This window comes from Mustelus asterias, chromosome 3 (genome assembly GCF_964213995.1).
Source record: "Mustelus asterias chromosome 3, sMusAst1.hap1.1, whole genome shotgun sequence".
Classification (NCBI taxonomy): domain Eukaryota; kingdom Metazoa; phylum Chordata; class Chondrichthyes; order Carcharhiniformes; family Triakidae; genus Mustelus; species Mustelus asterias.
The window spans coordinates 32,997,377-33,021,931 of NC_135803.1; the positions used below are offsets into that span (position 1 = coordinate 32,997,377).

Here is a 24,555-nt window from a genome sequence, read left to right on the forward strand (position 1 = left end):
GTCACCTTGCCCTATCTGTGGTGGAGATCATGGTGCTGTGGGTCAGACCCCACTTTGTTCAGAGAACAGATGAAGAAGAAATGACCTCAAAATGCAATTCAAACGGGAATAATGTATTCTCCCCATATTCCGGAGAACACCAGGTGAACATTAGACATCAATTGTGGTTCAGTTGGTAGCTCTCTGACCTAACACAGAAGGTTCAAATCTCACTCCAGTAATTAAAGAAAAGCTAACATTGAGTGATGTGTTGTCAGGGGTGTGAGCCGGAATTCTCCAACCTCGCCTGCGGCTGCGATGCTCCGGTCCTGCTGCGGTGAATGGAGATTTGACTGAGCGCCAAATTCTCCATTCCCGCTGATAACAAATGTCAAAATTACATGTTCTAGCACATAATCTAATCTGATACTTCAGTGCAGCAGTACTTCTGGCAGCAGTTTCAGGGCGAACGAGATCGGAAAATGCTGGCCATGATGTTTTGGTTGAGATGTTAAACAGAGACCCTGTCTATCGTCTCAGGTGGATGTAAAAGATCCAACAGCATTAGTTTGAAGAAGAGCTGGAAAGTTGGGGCCAACATTTATCCCTAAATGACCATCATTCATTACATGGTCTTTATCACATCGGGGACAAAGAGAACAAAGAACAAAGAAAATTACAGCACAGGAACAGGCCCTTCGGCCCTCCAAGCCTGCACCGACCATGCTGCCCGGCTGACCTAAAACCCCCTACCCTTCCAGGGACCATATTCCTCTATTCCCATCCTATTCATGTATTTGGCCAGACGCCCCTTAAAACTCACTATCGTATCTGCTTCCTCTACCTCTCCCGGCACCCACCACCCTCTGTGTAAAAAAACTTGCCCCGTACATCGCCTTTAAACCTTGCCCCTCGCACCTTAAACCTGTGCCCCTAGTAATTGACTCTTCCACCCTGGGAAAAAGCTTCTGACTATCATGCTGCGTACAACTTGACTGACATGTTTCCTACATTATAGTCAGCGATTACATTTCAAAAGTACTTATTGATCTTGAAAGACGCTATACAAATGGAAGCATTTTTAACTCCAACATTCCTCCCTTAAGCAATATTCCCAAAAAACAGATTGTTTCATTAATCATTGGATAAAAGCAAATGACCGCGGATGCTGGAATCTGAAACCAAAAGAGAAAACGCTGGAAAATCTCAGCAGGGATCCCAAAGGGGCATCTGGACTCGAAACGTCAGCTCTTTTCTCTCCTTATAGATGCTGCCAGACCTGCTGAGATTTTCGAGCATTTTCTCTTTTGTTCCATTAATCATTTGCAGTTTAAGGACCCTGCTGTGCATACATTTGCTATTGTTTTTGTTTGCAAAACAACAGTTAAAAGTAATCATTGAATAATGCAATATATAAATACAAGTTCTTCTTAACCCAACATTTCAGTATCTCTCCAAAGGTCTTGTATGTCCTATGAATATTTTTTTTAAAAAGACTGTCTTGTCGAATTAAATTGTCTTGACATGTCGGATAATCCTTAATTCCTTTTTCTACGTCAGGCAAAATAATACGTTGGAAAATTATTGATTTTATTCAGCCTGATACATTATCATTAGCCATCTGTTCTGTGCCAGATTGTTTGTTGGCCAATTTCTAAGTGAGCTCGCATCACTCAATCATTGCCATAATCATGTCAACATTTACAAATTTGTTAATTAGATTGAAGGAATGCAGAGAATTAGATTCTTTGTGCTTCAAAAGTGACTTCTTGGCTTTTCCAACAGTGTAGGCAGGCATCAATGACACTAATCAGGCAGGGTTATCAGATCTCTCTGTGCTGCAGCAGAGTGACTTGGCTAATGGCTGACAAAACTCAGCACATTTTTAAGCATGGACTTAAAACACAGAGGCACAGAGGTATGACGTATATGCAATAACATATAACCTTTTTCCTCATCCAAACAGCATTCACAGCAATCAAGTTTCTCTTTCCCCTGTGACGGAGGAGTTCATTACCGCATTGCTTTACTATTTGCACTCATCTTGGAAGTTTACAGGACTAAGTTTACCAAAACGATTGCAGCTAAAAAAACGGGAACATGAATGTGGTTCCTGTTGACAACTTATATCCTGCATTTCAGAATGTTAAATTTGAAATCTCCTTTCTCTTTTTGTTGCGAATGTGACTGCTTCTCAAGTTCCATAAGTATTGAAAGCCCAGACAGTGAGTAACAGCAAGATGATTGATCTGGGGGACATCAAAACTATGCCCAGCTCTGTCCTCATTCTGCACTCACACATGGAATCATGGAATCTCTACAGTGCAGAAAGAGGCCCATCGAGTCTGCAGCAACTCTCCGAAGATCATCCCACCCAGGCCCTCCTCTCAACCCTATCCCTGTAACCCCACACACATTTACCATGGCTAATCCACTTAACCTGCTCATCTTTAGACACACTAAGGGGCAATTTAGCATGAGCAATCCACCTAAACTACACATCTTTGGACTGTGGGACGAAACCAGAGCACCTGGAGGAAATTCATGAGACACAGGGAGAAAGTGTAAACTCCACACAGTCACCCAAGGCAGGAATTGAACCCGTACTGGACAGTGATCAGGAATTTGAACTCTGGCTGATTTTCCTCTCACTAATCTGGGAGAGGTAGCTTTGAGTGCTGAGCATGCACAGCAGGTCAATAAAACATAGTGATCTGGAAACTGGATCATAGTCAAATCGGGATGCAATCCCAGTGCAGCGCACACTGTATGTGCCCAGTGAGCTCAGCAGGAGGGTCTCATTAGGATAGTACCAGTGAGCTTTGGGCACCATTCATGGCCCAAGGAGCAACTGGGTGGTCAAAGGTTGACAGCAGGCTCAGGCAGGGGGTAGAAATCTTGAATATGCTCTTCAGGCTCCACAGTAAGGGAAACACATACTTAGTTATTTTTCAGATAGCAGTCTCCAGCAGTACCTTTAAGGATCATTGGTTTGACAACTGAGCACCTGAGGAAACTGTCCGCAGCAGGCACCAGGCACGCTGCATTCATTCACAGACCACTTTTGCAAAGGGGCCTGAAATAGGTGTTGGGCCCCTCATTTGTTTATGGAGGGGGCCTGATACTAGTTTCAGGTATGCACTGTGACTACCTTTGGAAGAACCCCAACCAATAAGGCAGACCACACTTCCAGTGAGGATTGAGTGAGCGCATGTGTCCCCCTCATCCTCCTCCTCCCCCCCCTCCTCCCCCCCCCGCCTCACTCCTTCCTCTTCCCCCCAATATTAGACATTTAAATCCCGTTTTACACCTGCAAAACAGGATACAGTGTCACCCAATTTTTAAACTCAATTCTTCATAAACTTTGTGAATCGTTATTAGATTTGAATACTTATAAGTTTATTGTGAACACTTGTAAAACAAGGGAAGATAGCTGTAACAGCCAATTCTATTGCATCACATTAGGTTATTCCTAATTAGGTTACCTTGACATATACTGCTTGATTGAAAATGACAGCTGCACCTTTTTTTAAAAAATCTGACAGCTGTATAGACGCTGGCGTTCCGAATCAAGTGGAATGAGTAAAGGAGTTGAAACCACATTGATTGCCTATGATGCACTTTTGCTTGCTGGGGAAGATTGGAAGAAGCTGTGTTATTCAGCCATGTTTCATTGGGGTAAGAATTGAATAGAATTTTGGACTGCTGGATAAATATTTCCTCAATGCTAAATGAATGATCCGAACCAATAGAACTGATGGCAGCAATGGAAAAATTCAGGCTTTATATAATGAATTTTTATATAATGAATTTTATGAGAGGAATGTTATACTTGTCTTTTACTGTTATAGTGAATATTCACATTTATTGCTATAGAAAAGTACTGTCAAAGCAACATTTTATGAAGCACAAGCATTTTAATATGTCTGTTAAACTCAAAAAGGTGCCAAACACACACACACACACACAAACACACATATATATATATAAATATAAATAATCCAACAAACTGCTTGTAGTTGAATTGAAAGGCTTAATCCTTCCCTTGATCACCAAACTAGACACAATGAGCAAATAATTTCTTGTACCTCAAGACGTAATCATTACATGTTGCAAATTATACTATCACCCTTCTAGGGGAGAGTGATGCAACAGGTGCCATTGCAGGCTCTTTATATGGCCTTCTCTATGGATTTGACAATGTTCCTATGAGCCTTTACCAGAACCTGGAGTTCAGAGGCCAACTAGAACAGCTGGGGAAACAGCTGTACGAGGTTGCTAGCACAGACAGGTAAGTCCAACTTATAAAGTCAGTCAAAGTCTAGAGTTACAATCCAATTAATAAAACTTCAGCTGCACAAACATTGCAAAACTTGCACGTTAATTTTCAGCAACTTGAACAGATAAACTTACCAGCCTGCCTTCACACGGGGTACTTTCTGCATGTTACTTGTGTAAAGTTTAGTTAAATGGTATATCCCCATTCACATATTTACAGACGTCTGGGGATGCCCAACCTGAAAGAAAATAATCCCATGTAGAAAATGTTTATTAATATAGGACATGCATAAAACACCAGTAAATCAACATTCAGAAACATCTAACAAAGCTCTGAATTCTCTTTCTTATATATTACTGATACTGAAAGATATAGTACACATGGTGTTTTCAGTATGTTTATTTTATAAACTTGCTTGATGTCCAAATAATTTTGCCATCCTCCCCCCCCTTCCCCACAGAACCTCAGGTGAAAATAAACCCTTTTATTTGCAGTTACTTATAGAATAAACATTTATTTTCCTCTATTTCCTATGCTGGAACTTACATATGTTCCTAAAACACAATAATGCTGGTTATTTGGTCCTCATTTCTGCTGTTTTTCATTTGTTCACCTTTAGTTGATTAATTGATAATTGATTGATAATTTCAATAATACACTTTATACAGCACCTTTACTATTAAAAACATTCACTTTTCAGAGGAGGAGAATGTATGGATGCCAACTTTTTATGGAAGAATTAACAGCGATAATTGAAAGCTTGGTTAAAGAGATAGGCTTTAAAAGTAGAACAAAAGTATCTGGGGAAGCTATGTAGGGAGGGATTATTAGAGAGAAGGACCAAGACAGCTGAGCAATGTCAGCAATAGTGGATGGAAAGAGGGCGGGGGGTTTGGGGGGGGGGGGGGGGGGAGCGTGCGTGCAAGTCCAAAGTAACAGGATTGAAGAGTATGGAAGAGAAGTAAAGCTGGAGAAAGTTGCATGAGGTTTGATGGGCGCCCTTTTCAACAATATTCTGTGCTACCAAGCAGCTGTAATTATAGAACTCTTCTGATTATAGTTCCAAACTCTGATTTTCTTGCAGATTCTTGTGTCTCAGTGCAGATCATATCCAAGGTGATGAGTCTATAAACGTGCATCCAGTTGCCAGGACATTTGTGAACAAGCGCGCAACAGATGAAATCAACAATCTGATCAATTACATAGCTCTGCTGGAAAAGGTAAAGAATGCCAACGCCAAAAAGTCTGTACATCTAACGAATGAGTTGACTGCAGCACAAGTCAACACAAAAGTAAAATCATCTAATGCAGAAGGAAAGCCTAGGCCCACTAGATTTCAGCTTCTACAGTCAAGGTTTACAAAAATCGGTCTTCGAAGTAAACTGGAGAAACTACAGCCTCCTGAGCCTAAGGAGAAAGCAGTTTCAAAACAATGCAAAAGTGCTGCAGATCTTCAGAACATTGCAGTCAACTGTTCAACAGTGGACAAAAGAACCACCAACTTTCTTGAAGCGCACCGTCTTACTGACTTAATTAAACAAAAACGTGAACCTCTAGATAGTAAAATGGAAGATCGTGGTCTTGAAAATCCAACGGCAGAAGGCGAGATCACAACTCTATGTCATGCTCCTGCACAAACTCACGGTACTAATCCCGAAATTCCCACCATCGACAGTAGACACACCAACTTTACTGAAATGCAGCAAATTATTGATTCAGCGATCCAACAAAAATACCAGTTTCCAGTCGGTACAAAGAAAGATGCTGCCCTTAATCAGTCAGGCGCCGAAAATGGTACCCAGCCTCTTTGTTCAAATACACTACAACCGGTGGGAAAGCAAGCATGTCATAAACCCAATGAAATGAGTTCAGAGACTGCCAGTAAATTTGACGTGCTGGATTCTCAGGCTAAAAATTCCAAAGGAATTACTTTGGATGAAACAGTTGTGAAAATGGTAACTGAAATGTTATCTCCAACTGCACAATTCCAAGCTAGCTATCAAATAAATAATCCGGTAGACTCTAATGGGACCAGTAATTATGTTGATGAAAATAATGTACAAAATGTAAATTTTGCTGAAAATGCAAACCAGAAATTTCCTTTAGGAGAAATGGTCATGAACTCTTCATTATGCGTTTCTAAAATAAATCCTTCTGATATAACCAATATCCATGAAAACAACTTCCAGATACCCAAGCATACCCAAGAAGACTCCAAGACACCTCTGATAGGAGATGCCTGTCAGCCTAACGTTAATGAGCTTCCCCAAGTTATGACTAATGGTGGACTGTACTCTTCATTGCAATGCATTGAAAACTGTTTATCTGTGACAAATAACATAGAGGAAAATCCAGCACAAGAAGGGAAGGAAAATACCGAGGAAATAATCAAATCACCATGCAAAAGCCCAGAATTACTCTCTGACACGTGTAAGCTACGAACATTAACAGAAATCCCACAAAAATCAGAACCCGCTCTCACGACTGAAATTGTAACTGTGTGCGAGGAGCAGAATAAGTACACCCTCCATCAGTCTCATGACGTGACTATTACAGCAGAAGAGCACAGTGTCAAGCCAAAGGAACAACCTCTACAGGTACTAAAGGAAAATGTGGAGAAAAAAATTTCTCAAACAGAAAGCTTCGAACCGTCCAGAAACTTGTGCGGAAAGCAAACTCTAAAAGCAATTGCTCAAAAATCAAAGCTTGCGACATCTCCTGAAATCTTAATGCGTAATGAATTGCAAGAAATGAAAGAAGAGGATTGTCAAAATAAATACAATTTAAATCACTCTGGAGAGTTGGTCAACACCACTAATCAGCTTACAGTTGTACTGCAGGAACAACTCCAACAAATACAGAAGGAAAATACAGAAGCTAATTCACAGACCAGAAGCGCACAGTCATTCGCTGACTCCTGTGGGAAACAAAAGCTGCAGAGAATTCCGCAAAAATCCGAGTCTGCTATCTCTACTAAAATTCACACTCTCCCAGAAAATGGATCGCAAGAAAAGAAACAGGATAATAATCACCACAAATATATTCCCTATAAGCTGAGTGACTCGGTTAACTCAGCTGCACAATTCATAGTTGTGCAAGATGAACAGCCTCAAGAAACACTAAAGGAAATTGCAGAGGCAACAACAATTTCGCAAACTAAGGGCCCTGAGTCATACAAAAAGAAAAAGCTAAATGAAATTCCGCAAGAATTGCAATCTGCCAAAACTCTGCCATTCCCATGCAATGAATTGCTGGAAGTAAAAGATGATCATCAACACAAGGCCATGTTCACTCAACCTAAGGATTCAGACAATGTAACTAAATGTGGAATGGTAGAAGAACATCCTCCTGTTTTTGATCAGGTTCCCAAAACTGAGAGTGCTCCCTCAACACAGAACAACTGTCCAGGCAACACAGCTTTTGACAGGAGTAAACAGTGGAAGTACAAGGCATATAGTTATGCTGACCCTTCAGTGGTTTCGAAATCTAACCGTAGAGTACTGATGAGGGCCACTGATGTGATTCAGTTTTCTTCCCCGCCCACAAGCTTTGATCTCCCCTAAATATGGCAGACCGTAAGACAAAGGGTGATGTAATCTCTGGAATGTGAAGGTCAGTTAATATCCCAGTGAAAGTTGTTTTATGTGATAGCGGCAGAAACTGGAATTTCTCCAGAAACTGGATCTTCGATTTTAAACAGTACTAAAATTGTATTTATGCAGCATTAGTAGGTGGTTTTACATAGTGTTTTATGACTTGCAGCTGGATCCCGAAGGCCTTGTTTTCCAATGATACAGTTAAAGGAGAATTATTTTCATAAGAAAACATTTACCACGCCTGTTCAAGAGGGCAAACAATACACAATACCACAAATCACCAAGGGATAGATTGGTCAGTCATTTGCAGATGAAAATGATCACTCTTTTATTCATATACAGAGATTTGCCAAATTATTTTTCATCCAGATACTGACCATTTAAGGCAACAATTTGAGTACCTTAATGTTCAATGGGTCAACTTTAAAAAATAATTTAAAAATGAAATGTAACAAATTTTAAGGGTCTTTTAAGAGACTTCTGGATGAGTACATGGGATTTAATGGGATTGAGGGCTATAGATAGGCCTAGAGGTGGGGATGTGATCGGCGCAACTTGTGGGCCGAAGGGCCTGTTTGTGCTGTGGCTTTCTATGTTCTATGTTCTATGTTCTAAAAGCAGAAATTATTTGATTTCCAGTGCTTGCATATCGTCTATTCAAGAGGTGAAAAGACTTCTGTTGCATTATAATTTAATTAATTTGGCCACTTTTCTCTGCAGCTTGATAACAATGTTATCATATTACTTTGTTAATCGGTTACTATTTTCCTCATTTAAAATGTGGCACAGAGCATGTAAAAATATAAACCCATAAACTCTTAGCATTCCACTAATAATGGATATAATTATCAACATGAGTGACCCACACATTTAAAAAAGTGGAACTGAGGTCAAATCAGATTAGCCATAATCTTATTGAATGGCAAAGCAAGGCCGAATGGCCTTCTCCCGTTCCTATTTCATTTTAATATGCAATCATTATTATTTATTTATACTGTTATTAGTCACAAGTTCTGCAATACTAAAATGTTGGTGCAGTCAAATCCAGAATAAAGGTTACTCTCCTTGTAATTTAATGTTTAAATCTCACATTAGATTTCCACCCCTAAAATCGCCCCAGTCAAAGCACCGTTGGCCATACCATCCTTTCCTCCATTGTTCAGCGAATGGAATTGCCCTAATTTGGTTTCAGTCTTAGTAATTCAATTAACTCTCCAACATCTCCAATGTTCTCTTGCAGTCCCTATATAATCAGCTCAAGTGACCTAAGGATTTATACTTGAAACCACGCTCTTCCTCATCTAGACTGATCCTCAGTGGCATCAGTGGAAGGTGTGACACCAGGTTTCAGATGTACAGAAAACACCCACATCATTCTCTCCCACTCCACCCACCACAGCCTCCTTGTCGAATATCAAGTTATGGATGCACCGCAATTTGCTACACTTAAACAGGAAAAACCCACGGTCAGCAACGCAAACTCAGTAAACTTCCCACTGATTCCTTTTCTACTCAAATAATCCCTCAGGTTGAAGTTTGCTGTAACAAATTCAATGTCCTAATTGGCCCTTAGCTGAGTTAAGCTTTTGACCTCACATCCTTTACATCACAAAGATTGCCAATTCTATAAATTATCCACCTCCACCCCTGCCTTAGTCCATTCGTTCCTGAAACCCTTATTGCCTTTATTGCCTTATTGTCTTTATTGCCAAAAAATCAACTCTTTCAACACATTCCCAGCCAGCCTCCAATCCTCTACAAACACAAACTCATCCAAACTCTGCTACCTTTATTGTAACCTGCACAATGGCTCACTCACCATCATCCTTGTGATTGACAACCTACAATAACTCCCACTCACCGCACCTCTGACTTCGAATTTTTATCCTTGTGTTCTTATGTTCCCTGTGACCTCCTGCAACTGTCCGATTTTGCAGGAATTCTGTATTCCTCTAACTCTCTCCTCTCATGCATCTGCCACTCACTTCTTCCTACCATTGGCTAAATGGCTGAAATATTAACCTGTTTTGTTCTCTTCATAAGTGTTGACCACCAATTATATTTCCACTGTTTCCCATTTTTATTTATGCTTACACTCATGCATTTTATCTTCTATTGTATGATTTACAATTAAATTTCTCTAGTAGGAAAGAGCAATTTGTGTTGGTACTCATTTATTGTTGGCGATATAAATTTCTATTCTCCCCCATCCCTTTTAATGCTTCATGCAGCTTTTAATGATATTTGTATTCAAGTCTGGTTAGTGTTACAGTTTTCATTGCTCTTCCTTGCCAGATTATAGAATGCATTTTGCCAAAGATGCAGACCTGATTTAGGAGTTATTTTATTTATTAGTGTCACAAGTAGGCTTACATTAACACTACAATGAAGTTACTGTGGAAATCCCCTAGTCGCCACACTGTTCGGGTACACTGAGGGAGAATTTACCATGGCCAATGCACCTAACCAGCACATCTTTGGGACTGTGGGAGGAAACCAGTGCACTTGGAGGAAACCCACGCAGACACGGGGAGAATGTGCAGACTCCACACAGACAGTGACCCAAGTTGGGAATCGAACCTGGGTCCCTGGCGCTGTGAGGCAGCAGCGCTGACCACTGTGCCACCATGCCGCTCATGGAGATTGGTAACACATAGCAGCACAGTGGCACAGGGGTTAGCACTGCAGTCTCACAGCGCCTGGGATTTGGGTTCAATTCTGGCCTTGGGTGACTGTGTGTGGAGTCTGCACATGCTCCCCGTGCCAGCATAGGTTTCCTCTGGGTACTCCAGTTGCCGCCCACACTCCAATGATGTGTGGGTTAGGTTGATTGGCTGTACTAAATTGCCCCTGAGCGTCAGGGGTATTCGCAGGGTAAATATGTGGCTTTATGGGATAGGGCGTGGGTGGAATTGTTGTCAGTGCAGGCTCAACGGTGGTACAGTGGTTAGCACTGCTGCCTCACAGCGCCAGGGACCCGGGTTCGATTCCTGGCTTGGGTCACAGTGTGGAGTTTGTATGTTCTCCCCGCGTCTGGGTGCGTTTCCTCTAGGTGCTCTGGTTTCCTCCCACAATCTGAAAGATGTGCTGGTTAGGTGCATTGACCCGAACAGGCGCTGGAGTCTGGCGACTAGGGGAATTTCACAGTAACTTAGAGCTTGGATTAGTACTTGGAACTATGACGTTGTTGCTATTACAGAGACTTGGTTAAGGGTTGGCAGCTTAACATTCCAGGATACAGATGTTTCAGGCAGGATAGAGAGGAAAGTAAAAGCGGTGGGGGAGTTGCACTACTTAAGGAGAATATCACAGCTGTACTGCGGGAGGACACTCAGAGGGCTCATACAGTGAGGCAATATGGGTAGAGCTCAGGAATAGGAAGGGTGTAGTCACAATATTGTGAGTTTACTATAGGCCGCCCAACAGCCAGCGCGAAATAGAGGAACAGATATGTAGGCAGATTTTGGCAAGGTGTAAAAGTAACAGGGTTGTTGTGGTGGGAGATTTTAATTTCCCCTATATTGACTGGGACTTAGTGCTAGGGGCGTGGATGGGGCAGAGTTTGTAAGGAGCATCCAGGAGGGCTTCTTGAAACAGTATGTAGTCCAACTAGGGAAGGGGCCATACTGGACCTGGTATTGGGGTATGAGCCTGGCTACGTGGTCGACGTTTCAATAGGGGAGCAGTTCAGGAACAGTCACCACAATTCAGTAAGCTTTAAGGTACTGATGGATAAAGAAAAGTGTAGTCCTCCAAGTTAAGGTGCTAAACTGGGGGAAGGCTAATTACAACAATATTAGGCAGGAACTGAAGAATGTAGATTGGGAGCCAATCTATTTGCCCTGTTTGAGGGCAAATCAACTTCTGGCATGTGGGAGGCTTTCAAGTGTAAGTTGATAGGGATTCAAGATCGGCATATTCCTGTAAGGATGAAGGATAAGTATGGCAAGATTTGGGAACCTTGGATAACGAGAGATATTGTGAGCCTAGTCAAAGAGAAAAAGGAAGTATTTGTCAAGGCTAGGAGGCTAGGAACACATGAAGCAAGTGTGGAATACAAGGAAAGTAGAAAGAAACTTAAGCAAGGAGTAAGGAGGACTAACAGGGGTCACGAAAAATCATTGGCCAGCAGGATTAAGGAAAATCCCAAGGCTTTTTACACATATATAAAGAGCAAGAGGGTAACCAGAGAGAGGGTTGGCCCAATCAAGAACAGGGGAGGGAATCTATGCATGGAGCCAGAGGAAATGGGCGAGATATTAAATGAGTACTTTGCATCAGTATTCACCAATGAGAAGGACTTGGTGGATGATGAATCTGGGAAAGGGTGTGTAGATAGTTTGAGTCATGTTGAGATCAAAAAGGAGGAGGTATTGGGGTTCTTGAGAAACATTAAAGTCAACAAGTCCCAAGGGCCTGACGGGATATACCCCAAAATACTGAGAGAAGCAAGGGAGAAAATTGCTGGGGCCTTGAGAGAAATCTTGGTATCTTCACTGGCTACAGGGGAGGTCCCAGAGGATTGGCGAATAGTCAATGTTGTTCCTTTGCTTAAGAAGGTAGCAAGAATAATCCAGGTAATTACAGACCAGTGAGCCTTATGTCAGTGGTAGTGAAATTACTGGAAAAGATTCTTCGAGACAGGATTTACTCCCACTTGGAAATAAGTGGACATATTAGTGAGAGGCAACATGGTTTTGTGAAGGGGAGGTCATGTCTCACTAACTTGATCGGGTTTTTCGAGGAAGTGACGAAGATGATTGATGAGGGTAGGGCAATGGATGTTGTCTACATGGACTTCAGTAATGCCTTTGACAAGGTCCCTCATGGCAGACTGGTGAAGAAGGTGAAGTTGCATGGGGTCAGAGGTGAGCTGGCAAGGTGAATACAAAACTGGCTCGGTCATAGAAGAACAGAGGGCAGCAGTGGAAGGGGGTGTTTCTGAATGGAGGACTGTGACAAGTGGTGTTCCTGAGGGATCAGTGCTAGGACCTTTGCTGTTTGTAATATATATATAAATGATTTGGAGGAAAATGTAACTGGTTTGATTAGTAAGTTGGCGAACGACACAAAGGTTGGTGGATTTGTGGATAGCGATGAGGACCATCAGAGGATACAGCAGGATATGGATAGGTTGGCGGCTTGGGCAGAGAGATGGCAGATGGAGTTTAATCTGGACAAATGTGAGGTAATGCATTTTGGAAGGACTAATACAGATAAGAAATATACAGTAAATGGCAGAACCCTTAAGAGTATTGATAGGCAGAGGGATCTGGGTGTACAGGTACATAGGTCACTGAAAGTGGCAATGCAGGTGGAGAAGTAGTCAAGAAGGCATACGGCATGCTTGCCTGCATCAGCCGGGGCACTGAGTTTAAAAATTGGCAAGTCATGTTGCAGCTTTATAGAATCTTAGTCAGGCCGCATTTGGAATATAGTGTTCAATTCTGGTCGCCACACTACCAGAAGGATGTGGAGTCTTTGGAGAGGGTACAGAAAAGATTTACTAGGATGTTGCCTGGTATGGAGGGCATTAGCTATGAGGAGAGATTGGAGAAAATTGGTTTGTTCTCACTGGAACGACAGAGGTTGAGGGGCGACCTGAAAGAAGTCTACAAGATTATGAGGGGCATGGACATAGTGAATAGTCAGAAGCTTTTTCCCAAGGTGGAAGTGTCAATTATTAGGCGGCATTAGGTTTAAGGGGCAAGGGGCAAGGTTTAAAGGAAGTGTATGAGGCAAGTATTTTACACAGAGGGTGGTGGGTGCCTGGAACTGGCTGCCGGGGGAGGTAGTGGAAGCAGATACAATATTGAGTTTTAAGGGGCATCTGGACAAATACATGAATAGGATGGGAATAGTGGGCTATAGTCCCCGGAAGGGTAGGGGGTTTTAGTTCAGTCGGGCAGCATGGTTGGTGCAGGTTTGGAGGGCCGAAGGGCCTGCTCCTGTGCTGTAATTTTCTTTGTTCTTTGTTCTAACTTCATTGCAGTATTAATGCAAGCCTTATTTGTGATTAATAAATAAACTTTCAATGGCCTCCTTTTGCACAATAGGGATTCTATGATCTGTGTACACAGCTCGGATTGATGACTTGTAACTCTCTCAGCTTGTGGCAACTTCTTTTCTTTTGGGGGTCTCTATCACTTTGGTAGATGGTTTGCTGCAATAGAGGGTGGAGGAAGCTGAATTCTATAACTAACTGCTACACTTGATATTGGAATGCTTAACACTCATAGTGGATGCCTAATATAGAATGTGAGACTAACACCTTCATGTTGATCCTTAAATACTTGAGGTTGGTATCAACAAAATCCACAAAAAAAAATTCCAAACATTCCTGTGCTATTTATACAGCTCTGATTCAGTTAATTGTGTAGCAGTTGCGAGAATGCACTGTTGCTGAATATTCGAGGAAGTGAAATAGAACCAAAGGCATGTAAATTCACGTATTACACTCGAGGAGTGGCGGTGGAAATTAAAGTGCTGAAGTGCCATTTTTATCATTGGATGAAAAACAGTAAATAGCTCAGAGTGGTTCCAACAGAAAACCTTGATTAAAGGCAAACAGGTGAAGTCATTCAAATACTGGTATACACTGATTAGAGCATTTCTGATGGAAATTCATATGTCTTAGTCTTGGAGAAAGTTGGTTATGAGAATGATCATGCATTTCGTTTTACTTTATAAGTACCCAGTTAGGCCATAATCACTTCAAAATTAGGATCCAGTTGTCATCTGGTGGACGTTGCTCCATTGGTTTCTCTACGCCTATTTTTTTCTGCATTAATGTTTTTAAGGGCACATGAAATTGGTTCGGCGAAGTTCTTTTCAGAGGGCATGCCAGTTTCTCTAGGAGGTGTTAAAATTTGGCTTGAAGGACACCAAAAGATTTGATGAATCAATCATTAACGAGTTGATAGCCTTTCCATGCGTCCACTGTCACAAAACTTGAAGCCCTCTCAGAGGCCCTACAGATAGAATAGCAGGATGGTCCCTTATTGGTGAAAACACAATTAATCATCTGGGATACAACAAGATAACTGCATGATGATCCAGTCGGCGTGCAAGTGGATGAAAATGAATGTATTTTGGTCACAGAGATATGAAATGAAATAAGTAAAGCAACAATATCCAAACCTCTTGTCTACGACTCTCCTTTTGCAAACCAGCATTCAATGTTTCACCTACTCACACGAATAGACTGATAATAGCAGATTGGTGAGCAGAGATAGAAATCCCAAACCACTGTCCTGGTGGGCTTGTAAGTTGCTTACAATAAATAGAGTAAGAAGTTTAACAACACCAGGTTAAAGTCCAACAGGTTTATTTGGTAGCAAAAGCCACACAAGCTTTCGGAGCTCCAAGCCCTTTCTTCAGGTGAGTGGGAATTCTGTTCACAAACAGGGCATATAAAGACACAGACGCAATTTACATGAATAATGGTTGGAATGCGAATATTTACAGCTAATCAAGTCTTTAAGAAACAAAACAACGTGAGTGGAGAGAGCATCAAGACAGGCCAAAAAGATGTGTATTGTCTCCAGACAAGACAGCCAGTGAAACTCTGCAGGTCCAGGCAACTGTGGGGGTTACAGATAGTGTGACATGAACCCAATATCCCGGTTGAGGCCGTCCTCGTGTGTGCAGAACTTGGCTATCAGTTTCTGCTCAGCGACTCTGCGCCGTTGTGTGTCGCGAAGGCTGCCTTGGAGAACGCTTACCCGAATATCAGAGGCCGAATGCCCGTGACCGCTGAAGTGCTCCCCAACAGGAAGAGAACAGTCTTGCCTGGTGATTGTCGAGCGGTGTTCATTCATCCGTTGTCGCAGCGTCTGCATAGTTTCCCCAATGTACCATGCCTCGGGACATCCTTTCCTGCAGCGTATCAGGTAGACAACGTTGGCCGAGTTGCAAGAGTATGTACCGTGTACCTGGTGGATGGTGTTCTCACGTGAGATGATGGCATCTGTGTCGATGATCCGGCACGTCTTGCAGAGGTTTCTGTGGCAGGGTTGTGTGGTGTCGTGGTCACTGGTCTCCTGAAGGCTGGGTAGTTTGCTGTGGACAATGGTCTGTTTGAGGTTGTGCGGTTGTTTGAAGGCAAGAAGTGGGGGTGGCCTTGGCGAGATGTTCGTCTTCATCAATGACATGTTGAAGGCTCCGGAGGAGATGCCGTAGCTTCTCCGCTCCGAGGAATTACTGGACGACGAAGGGTACTCTGTCCACTGTGTCCCGTGTTTGTCTTCTGAGCAGGTCAGTGCAGTTTTTCGCTGTGGCGCGTTGGAACTGTTGATCAATGAGTCGAGCGCTATAACCTGTCCTTATGAGGGCATCTTTCAGCGTCTGGAGGTGTCTGTTGCGATCCTCCTCATCCGAGCAGATCCTGTGTATACGGAGGGCTTGTCCGTAGGGGATGGCTTCTTTAACGTGTTTAGGGTGGAAGCTGGAAATCTGTAACTGACTTTGTAAGCAAATATCAACGATAACCCACTACCATCGGACCGGCCAGGGTGGAAGCTGGAGAAGTGGAGCATCGTGAGGTTATCCGTGGGCTTGCGGTACAGTGAGGTGCTGAGGTGACCGTCCTTAATGGAGATGCGCGTGTCCAAGAATGCAACCGATTCCGGAGAGTAGCCCATGGTGAGTCTGATGGTGGGATGGAACTTGTTGATGTCATCATAGAGTTGTTTCAGTAATGGTTCACCATGAGTCCAAAGGAAGAAAATGTCATCGATGTATCTAGTGTATAGCATCGGTATAGCACCAACAAGTTCCATCCCACCATCAGACTCACCATAGACTACTCTCCGGAATCGGTTGCATTCTTGGACACACGCATCTCCATTAAGGACGGTCACCTCAGCACCTCACTGTACCGCAAGCCCACGGATAACCTCACGATGCTCCACTTGTCCAGCTTCCACCCTAAACACGTTAAAGAAGCCATCCCCTACGGACAAGCCCTCCATATACACAGGATCTGCTCGGAGGAGGAGGATCGCAACAGACACCTCCAGACGCTGAAAGATGCCCTCATAAGAACAGGTTATAGCGCTCGACTCATTGATCAACAGTTCCAACGCGCCACAGCGAAAAACCGCACCGACCTCCTCAGAAGACAAACACGGGACACAGTGGACAGAGCACCCTTCATCGTCCAGTACGTCCCCGGAGCGGAGAAGCTACGGCATCTCCTCCGGAGCCTTCAACATGTCATTGATGAAGACGAACATCTCGCCAAGGCCATCCCCACACCCCCACTTCTTGCCTTCAAACAACCGCACAACCTCAAACAGACCATTGTCCGCAGCAAACTACCCAGCCTTCAGGAGACCAGTGACCACGACACCACACAACCCTGCCACAGCAACCTCTGCAAGATGTGCCGGATCATCGACACAGATGCCATCATCTCACGTGAGAACACCATCCACCAGGTACACTTGCAACTCGGCCAACGTTGTCTACCTGATACGTTGCAGGAAAGGATGTCCCGAGGCATGGTACATTGGGGAAACTATGCAGACGCTGCGACAACGGATGAATGAACACCGCTCGACAATCACCAGGCAAGACTGTTCTCTTCCTGTTGGGGAGCACTTCAGCGGTCACGGGCATTCGACCTCTGATATTCGGGTAAGCGTTCTCCAAGGCAGCCTTCGCGACACACGACGGCGCAGAGTCGCTGAGCAGAAACTGATAGCCAAGTTCCGCACACACGAGGACGGCCTCAACCGGGATATTGGGTTCATGTCACACTATCTGTAACCCCCACAGTTGCCTGGACCTGCAGAGTTTCACTGGCTGTCTTGTCTGGAGACAATACACATCTTTTTGGCCTGTCTTGATGCTCTCTCCACTCACGTTCTTTGTATCTTAAAGACTTGATTAGCTGTAAGTATTCGCATTCCAACCATTATTCATGTAAATTGAGTCTGTGTCTTTATATGCCCTGTTTGTGAACAGAATTCCCACTCACCTGAAGAAGGGGCTTGGAGCTCCGAAAGCTTGTGTGGCTTTTGCTACCAAATAAACCTGTTGGACTTTAACCTGGTGTTGTTAAACTTCTTACTGTGTTTACCCCAGTCCAACGCCGGCATCTCCACATCATGACTACAATAAATAGGCCATATATGAAAAAAACTATGTACCAAACACCAAACTCGGGGAACACCTAACAAGTGAAGCCATTTTGGTTGATCACTGAAACAAAAACAGTATAATGGTAACACATGCTGATTAAGCAGGTACAAAATTAGAAAAAAGTTAGAAATTGCGAGATTGCTGAAAATGATATGGGTTGGATTTGTTTCGCTCGGGTCTACTAGCGTACAAAACACGAATTCAATATAGAAAGCATTTTATGTTGCAAATCTGTGCAAACCAAAAGATCTAGCATGTGATAATTTCGGGAATTAAAATGACAAAAATTATAAGTAATCGCCAAAAATATAATCCCATTTTTGTAAAAGGAGCTTCCATTTAATTTCAGGTAGTTAAAGCTTCCGTTTCAGAGCAGAGCAATGTACCAAGTGGAAGACAGCCCTGCTCAAGGTAATAATAACATGGTGTAATTTTCCACCCAGCACTTGTGTTTAGTTTGCAGATAGAGTGCTGACTGTTCCTCATCCTAAAATGTTGGGCGCAGGTTCAAAAGATAAAAAGCCAGCTTTGATCACCAGTTCTGACTCATGACCACTTTACTCTGCAGCCACTCTGTTCAGCTGTGACTTTGATCCCAGAGCAATTGTGATTTTGATCTTAAGATCTGGCAAGCTTTGTTTTCCCTCAAAGTTTTGTTCCACTCTTAATTACTTCCACATTAGAGAGACAGCCCGGATAAAAGTTATTCTGCCCTTACAGGCATATGTTTGTGAAATAATTCACTATCCAAAATAAATATGTTCCATAAAAAATTTCCAAACTATCAGTTTAGTATCATCTGGCTGCTCAGTTATCATCAGCAAGGAATTTCTGAGTTTAAAATAAAATTCATAACTTACAGCTTCTTCAATAAAAATGACAAAATAGGTTCCACCAATTTTTGTCCTGAGTAGCTAAAAGACCAGGTTCAATTCCAGTGCTACATCGGATTACTGATTTTGGACAGGATGTTAGTGGCAATGGAAAGGGGGTTGGTGGGGGGTGAAATTCAAGCACGGCTTCCAATCTAAATGGGCATGCAGCAATTCTTGAAGGAAGCATGTTTGTGAATGCTTCATGCAAACAGAATTAAGACTTAGTTGGGATGCCTCCCACAAGGGGTGGCACAGTGATTAGCACTGCTGCTTCACAGCGCCAGGGACCTGGGTTCAATTTTCAGCTTGGGTCACTGTGCGGAGTTCGCATATTCTCCCTGTGTCTGCGTGGGTTTCCACAGGGTGCTCCAGTTTCCTCCCACAGTCCGAAAGACATGCTGGTTAGATGCATTGACCCGAACAGGTGTCGGAATGTGGCGACTAGGGGAATTTCACAGTTACTTCATTGCAATGTTAACGTAAGCCTCACTTCTGACTAATAAATAAACTAAAAGATCAGACTTGACTGGTGCCAACACTATTGGGGCTCTCACATAAACAATGGTGAAGCACTGAAACGTGGCTAGGCTCTGAAGAACTGTACCTCAGCAAAGAATCAATGTCTTTAGGAGTAGAGAGGAAGGGAGGAAATTGGTACAGAAAACTGACAAAACGGAAAGAATGTAAAGAAGGTGGTTAGTGATTTAACACAAAAGCAATGATCAATCTAACAGCACTAATCTAAGACGTCACAGGTGGATAGGGTCGTAAAGAGTGCCTTTGGTACATTGGCCTTTATAAATCGGAGTATCGAGTATAAAAGTTGGAGTGTTATGGTAAGGTTATATAAGGCATTGGTGAGGCCAAATTTGGAGTATTGTGTACGGTTTTGGTCACCTAATTACAGGAAGGATGTAAATAAGGTTGAAAGAGTGCAGAGAAGGTTCACAAGGATGTTGCCGGGACTTGAGAAGCTGAGTTACAGAGGGAGATTGAATAGATTGGGACTTTATTCCCTGGAGCGTAGAAGATTGAGGGGAGATTTGATGGAGGTGTATAAGATTTTGATGGGTATAGATAGAGTGAATGCAAGCAGGCTTTTTCCGCTGAGGCTAGGGGAGAAAAAAACCAGAGGGCATGGGTTAAGGGTGAAAGGAGAAAAGTTTAAAGGGAATATTAGGGGAGGCTTCTTCACGCAGAGAGTGGTGGGAATGTGGAATGAGCTGCCGGATAAAGTGGTAAATGCTTTTAACATTTAACCACTTTTAACATTTAAGAAAAACTTGGACGGGTTCATGGATGAGAGGGGTGTGGAGGGATATGGTCCAAGTGCAGGTCAGTGGGACTAGGCAAAAAATGGTTTGGCACAGACAAGAAGGGCCAAAATGCCTGTTTCTGAGCTGTAATTTTCTATGGTTCTAGCCCCATTTTGATTCTGTTTTGCATTCCAGGCTATTAACTAGTTCGTTGCACCACTTCAGAAAGTATTGTTTTGTACAAATTTTGAAAATAATCTGTAAAAAATCTATTTATGCAGCGAAATCTACACAGCAAACTGTTATAGCAGGAATATCTGGAATTTTAAGCAGGGAGTCCAAAAGAGAGAAGACAATTATTCCTGTTTGCGGCTCTCTTGTGCCAGCACGTCTCCTTGCCCTGATGGCTGACAGGTGGCTTCCTCCTCATTCATCTCCCATGTCAAGAAACATCTTTCCTTTGATTCACTTCTTTAGCTGCTTGTGTACCGCATGAGAATTATTGAGGCACAATACTTGATTTTTCTGTTAGTTGTCTCATATTTATATTTCTTATTCATTTGTGGGACATGGGCATCGCTGGCTGGCCAGCATTTATTGCCCATCCCTAGTTGCCCTTGAGAAGGTGATAGTGAGCTGCCTTCTTGAATCTCTGAATCCACGTGCTGTGGGTTAGCCCACAATGCCGTTAAGGAGGGAATTCCAGGATTTTGACCCAGTGACTGCAAAGGGAATGGTGATATATTTCCAAGTCAGGATGGTGAGTGCTTCTAGATGCAAGTGGTCGGGGTTTTGGAAGGTGTTAAGGATCTTTGATGAATTGCTGCAGTGCATCTTCTAGATAGTACACTCTGCTGCTACGAAGCGTCGGTGGTGGAGGAAGTGGATGTGGTGCCAATCAGGTGGGCTTTGTCTTGGATGGTGTCAAGCTTCTTGAGTGTTGTTGGAGCTGTACCCATCGAGGCAAGTGGGGAGTATTCCATTACACTCCTGACTTGTGCCTTGTAGATAGTGGACAGGCTTTGGGGAGTCAGGTAGTCAGTTACTCGCTGCAGTATTCTAGCCTCTGATAACCAAAGAGATAGATAATGAAGACTCAAAATGATCTCAAAGGCATCAACCAAACATATACTAGAGATTTAAACAGGAGCTATAAGTAATCTGCTATGTCACTAGATGACTGGGCAGGAACAGTATTAACAGAAGTATTATGTCAAACTTTGGGTTTGCTTTATACAGTCTCTTTGTTATAGCATTACCAATCTTTCCTGCAGACAGCTCCTGTATGTCCCAGTAAGAAAACAAAATATTGAGATGTGGGAAGTAAAAAGAGAATTTTTAAAAGTCATTCATGTGATGTGGGTGTTACTGGCTGGTCCAGCATTTACTGCCCATCCCTAATTGCCCTGATGGGGCAATTAAGAGTTAACCACATTGCTGTGGATCTGGAGTCACATGTAGGCCAGTGCAGGTAAGGACATCAGATTTTCCTGAAGGACATTAGTGAACTAGATGGGTCTTTATGACAATGGTTTCATGGTCTTCATTAGACTTCTAATTCCAGATTTTTATTAAATTCAAATTTCACCATCTGCCGTTATGGGGTTTGAACCTGTGTCCCCAGGGAATTACCCTGGATCTCTGGATTACTTGTTCAGTAACAATACCAGCACCTGGAATGCTGAAAATGACAGCAACGGCGGAGAAACAGGCATAACATTCCAGGCGATGACTGTTCAGTAAAATCGATCAGTTCTGGAACATTAACCATTTCTCTGCCCACAGATGTTGCCTGAGATGCTTGAGTATTTCCAGCAATTTCTGACTTTATTCCAGTATGTCCAATGATCAAAGTTTCACTTTTTCTGCTCAATATCTAGTCAGTTGTGGCCACAAAATATCTTAAATGAACCAACAACCCATCTTGTGTAATCATTTGTCTTCAAAAATAGCAGATCATTTAGTATTTTAGTGAAACAAGGCTAGTGGGGAAAAAAACAGGCTTCATATATTGTGTGTGTGCTCAAACAGGATAGCAGATCCAGTTTTTTAAAAAAAGTATATTTTATAATGCTGGCCATAGCATGTAAAGCACCAACAAATACTACTAGCTCCTGTTAGCTGATTACCAGGTTTGTTTTACTTTGCCAAAGGAATCCATCGAATGTTATCTTTCTTTACCACCATGTCTCTCTGGGCTGTCACGTTTGCTTCTATAATTCTTGTCTGTATTGGAAACCGCAGCTTGACCTTTGACTCACTCTCTGGAGTTTGGCTTGTACAGCTGCCAATCAAACAAGCCACTCCACCCTCCTTGAATGTTCTATAGAAATTATGTCCTGTTCTTCTGTAAGATGCTGTCTACATAATGAGTCTGAATAGCTCATAGAAAAGAAGCCACGTAGTTACTTGTCCAATCTCCGTAGTGGATTGAATTAATAACATGAAAATACCAAGTGGTACAACTAGTTTCTCTGGAATTAAAACAGTAATGGTCATTTGGCTAAAAATTGAATAGCAGAGTTGGGATCGGCATGTAGTGAATCACTGGTTATAAGTAGACCGCAACCAGACCGGAGGAAAGGAGGGTTCATTTGTCAAATCACTTAAGGGTGAAGTCACAGAAAGGTTCTAATGCAGAGGACTCAGATGGGGCAGCAGAATAGATATGGACGCATGAATTAAGTTGTTGGGAGACTATGCCGCCTGTCAGACAGCCTCCTGTCACTGTCAAAGAAATGGAGAAGTCCAGCTAAGCAGATGATGTCATGCAGAGCTGGCCATTATCAAGGCCACATAGTTCTTGCAATTTTTATAAGGAGAGGTCATCTCATATTCTGCCCTCCCCGTGAGGATGCAGCAGCAACACCCCCTACCAATTCCAGTAACAGTGTAGTTGGTGCCCGGAACGAACTGCCAGATCCGCGGGAAGATAAGTGGCGAGGGTCAAGGGAATAACTGGCAGGGAAAGCCTGGGGGATTGCAAGGGGGGGTTGATCAGCGTCTGGGGGGGGAAAGGTCAAAGGGGAGGGTGAGGTCCAGAGGTCACAACCCTAAGGGGAGGATGTCCCCCAGTCAGAAGGGGGCTTCTGATGGAGACATCCTCCCATCATAGCTGCAGCGAGTAAAAGATTCTGGCCCTGGAGTATATGTGCACAGTGTTGAGGGTGGTAGAGAAAGTCGAGGAAGTGGTTAGAAAGTCATAATAGATCTTGGCCTTTATATATCGAGGCAGAGTATAAAATGACGATGAACGTTTGTAAATGCCTGGTTCAGTCTCAAATAGAGTATTGTGCCCAATTCTGGATACCACACTTTGGGAAGGATGTGAAGATTTTGGAGAAGGTGCAGTAAAGAATTATGAGTATGATTCCAAGAATGATGAATTCAGTAATGTGGACAGCTTGGAGAAGCTGGGGTTGTATTTTTGGAGTAAGGAAGATTGACAGGAAATTTGATAGAAGTATTTAAAATCATGAAGAGTCTAGACAGAGTAGGTAGAATGCATTCCTATTGGTAGAAGGGTCAAGAAAAAGAGGAAACAGATTTAGGGTGAACACAAAAGCAGCAATACATGGAGGAATCTTTTCACACAGTAAGAGAATGCATTGGGTGAGAGTGGTGGAGGCAGATTCATTCATGGCTTTCAAAAAGGAATTGGATTAGCATCTGAAAAGAAAATAATTTCAGGGCTACAGCACGAGTGCGCGACCGGCTTCTTGTTTATTACTGTTCTATCATTCTAACTCAGCACATCTCCAACACACTCAGGAAACTGCCAGGCATTTTGCAAAAGCAGAGGTTCCTCAAAAACACCTTACCTGCAAGTTGAGTGCCTGGTGCTTTTAGTAACGCCAGTGGTGGGCTCCTCTTGCAGCTGAACACCTGATATTTGGCGAGTGCTGTATGAATTTGTACAATGGACCTGCACAGTCCAAGTTTAGATGATGGTAAAACATCAGCTGGTGCAGCTGTGTGGTGTCAAACTAGCACTGATCACTTTTGGCACCTACAGGTGATGCCCGCATGAGCCTCCCTTCTCTAGATGGCATGCCACACAGGTTGTGTTGAAAGATCCTAACAGCATAGTTTAGGAGGAGGACTGGCTTCTATATCGCTGATGGAAACATATTTCATGCCCGATGATAACTCATCGAGTGTAATTTTTGTCTTAACTGCCTTAGCAACAACCCAGTGGAAACAAAAATTGGGCTCTTTCTGTAATGGGTGGAACCTCCACTCCTGCTGATGCAGAGAGGGTGAAAACATTGACAAAATATTGCAGTGCTGGGACTCTGAAATAAAAGCAGAAAATGCTCGAGTGTGTTAACAGGTCTGGCCGCATCTGAGGGGAGTGAAACAGAGCTAATGTTTCAGATTAATAACCTTTCATCAGAACTGAAAAGGTTACTGAACTGAAATAT

At 42.9% G+C, this 24,555-nt stretch overlaps 1 protein-coding gene across 2 annotated transcripts in view; it reads left to right on the top strand.

Annotated features, from left to right (window-relative positions):
* The window catches only part of LOC144488999 (uncharacterized), a 33,389-nt gene extending 23,396 nt beyond the window's left edge, over nt 1–9,993 (top strand). Inside the window, exons 6-9 of one of the 2 annotated variants that reach the window (XM_078206958.1) lie at nt 3,525–3,657; nt 4,117–4,270; nt 5,343–7,870; nt 8,021–8,083. In XM_078206958.1, coding sequence (XP_078063084.1) covers nt 3,525–3,657; nt 4,117–4,270; nt 5,343–7,821 — 2,766 coding nt within the window. In that variant the 3' untranslated portion in view covers nt 7,822–7,870; nt 8,021–8,083. Of the gene's footprint in view, nt 1–3,524; nt 3,658–4,116; nt 4,271–5,342 lie in introns of both variants that reach the window. The other variant, XM_078206953.1, reaches the window with a different exon arrangement.
* The last annotated feature ends 14,562 nt before the right edge of the window (nt 9,994–24,555 follow it).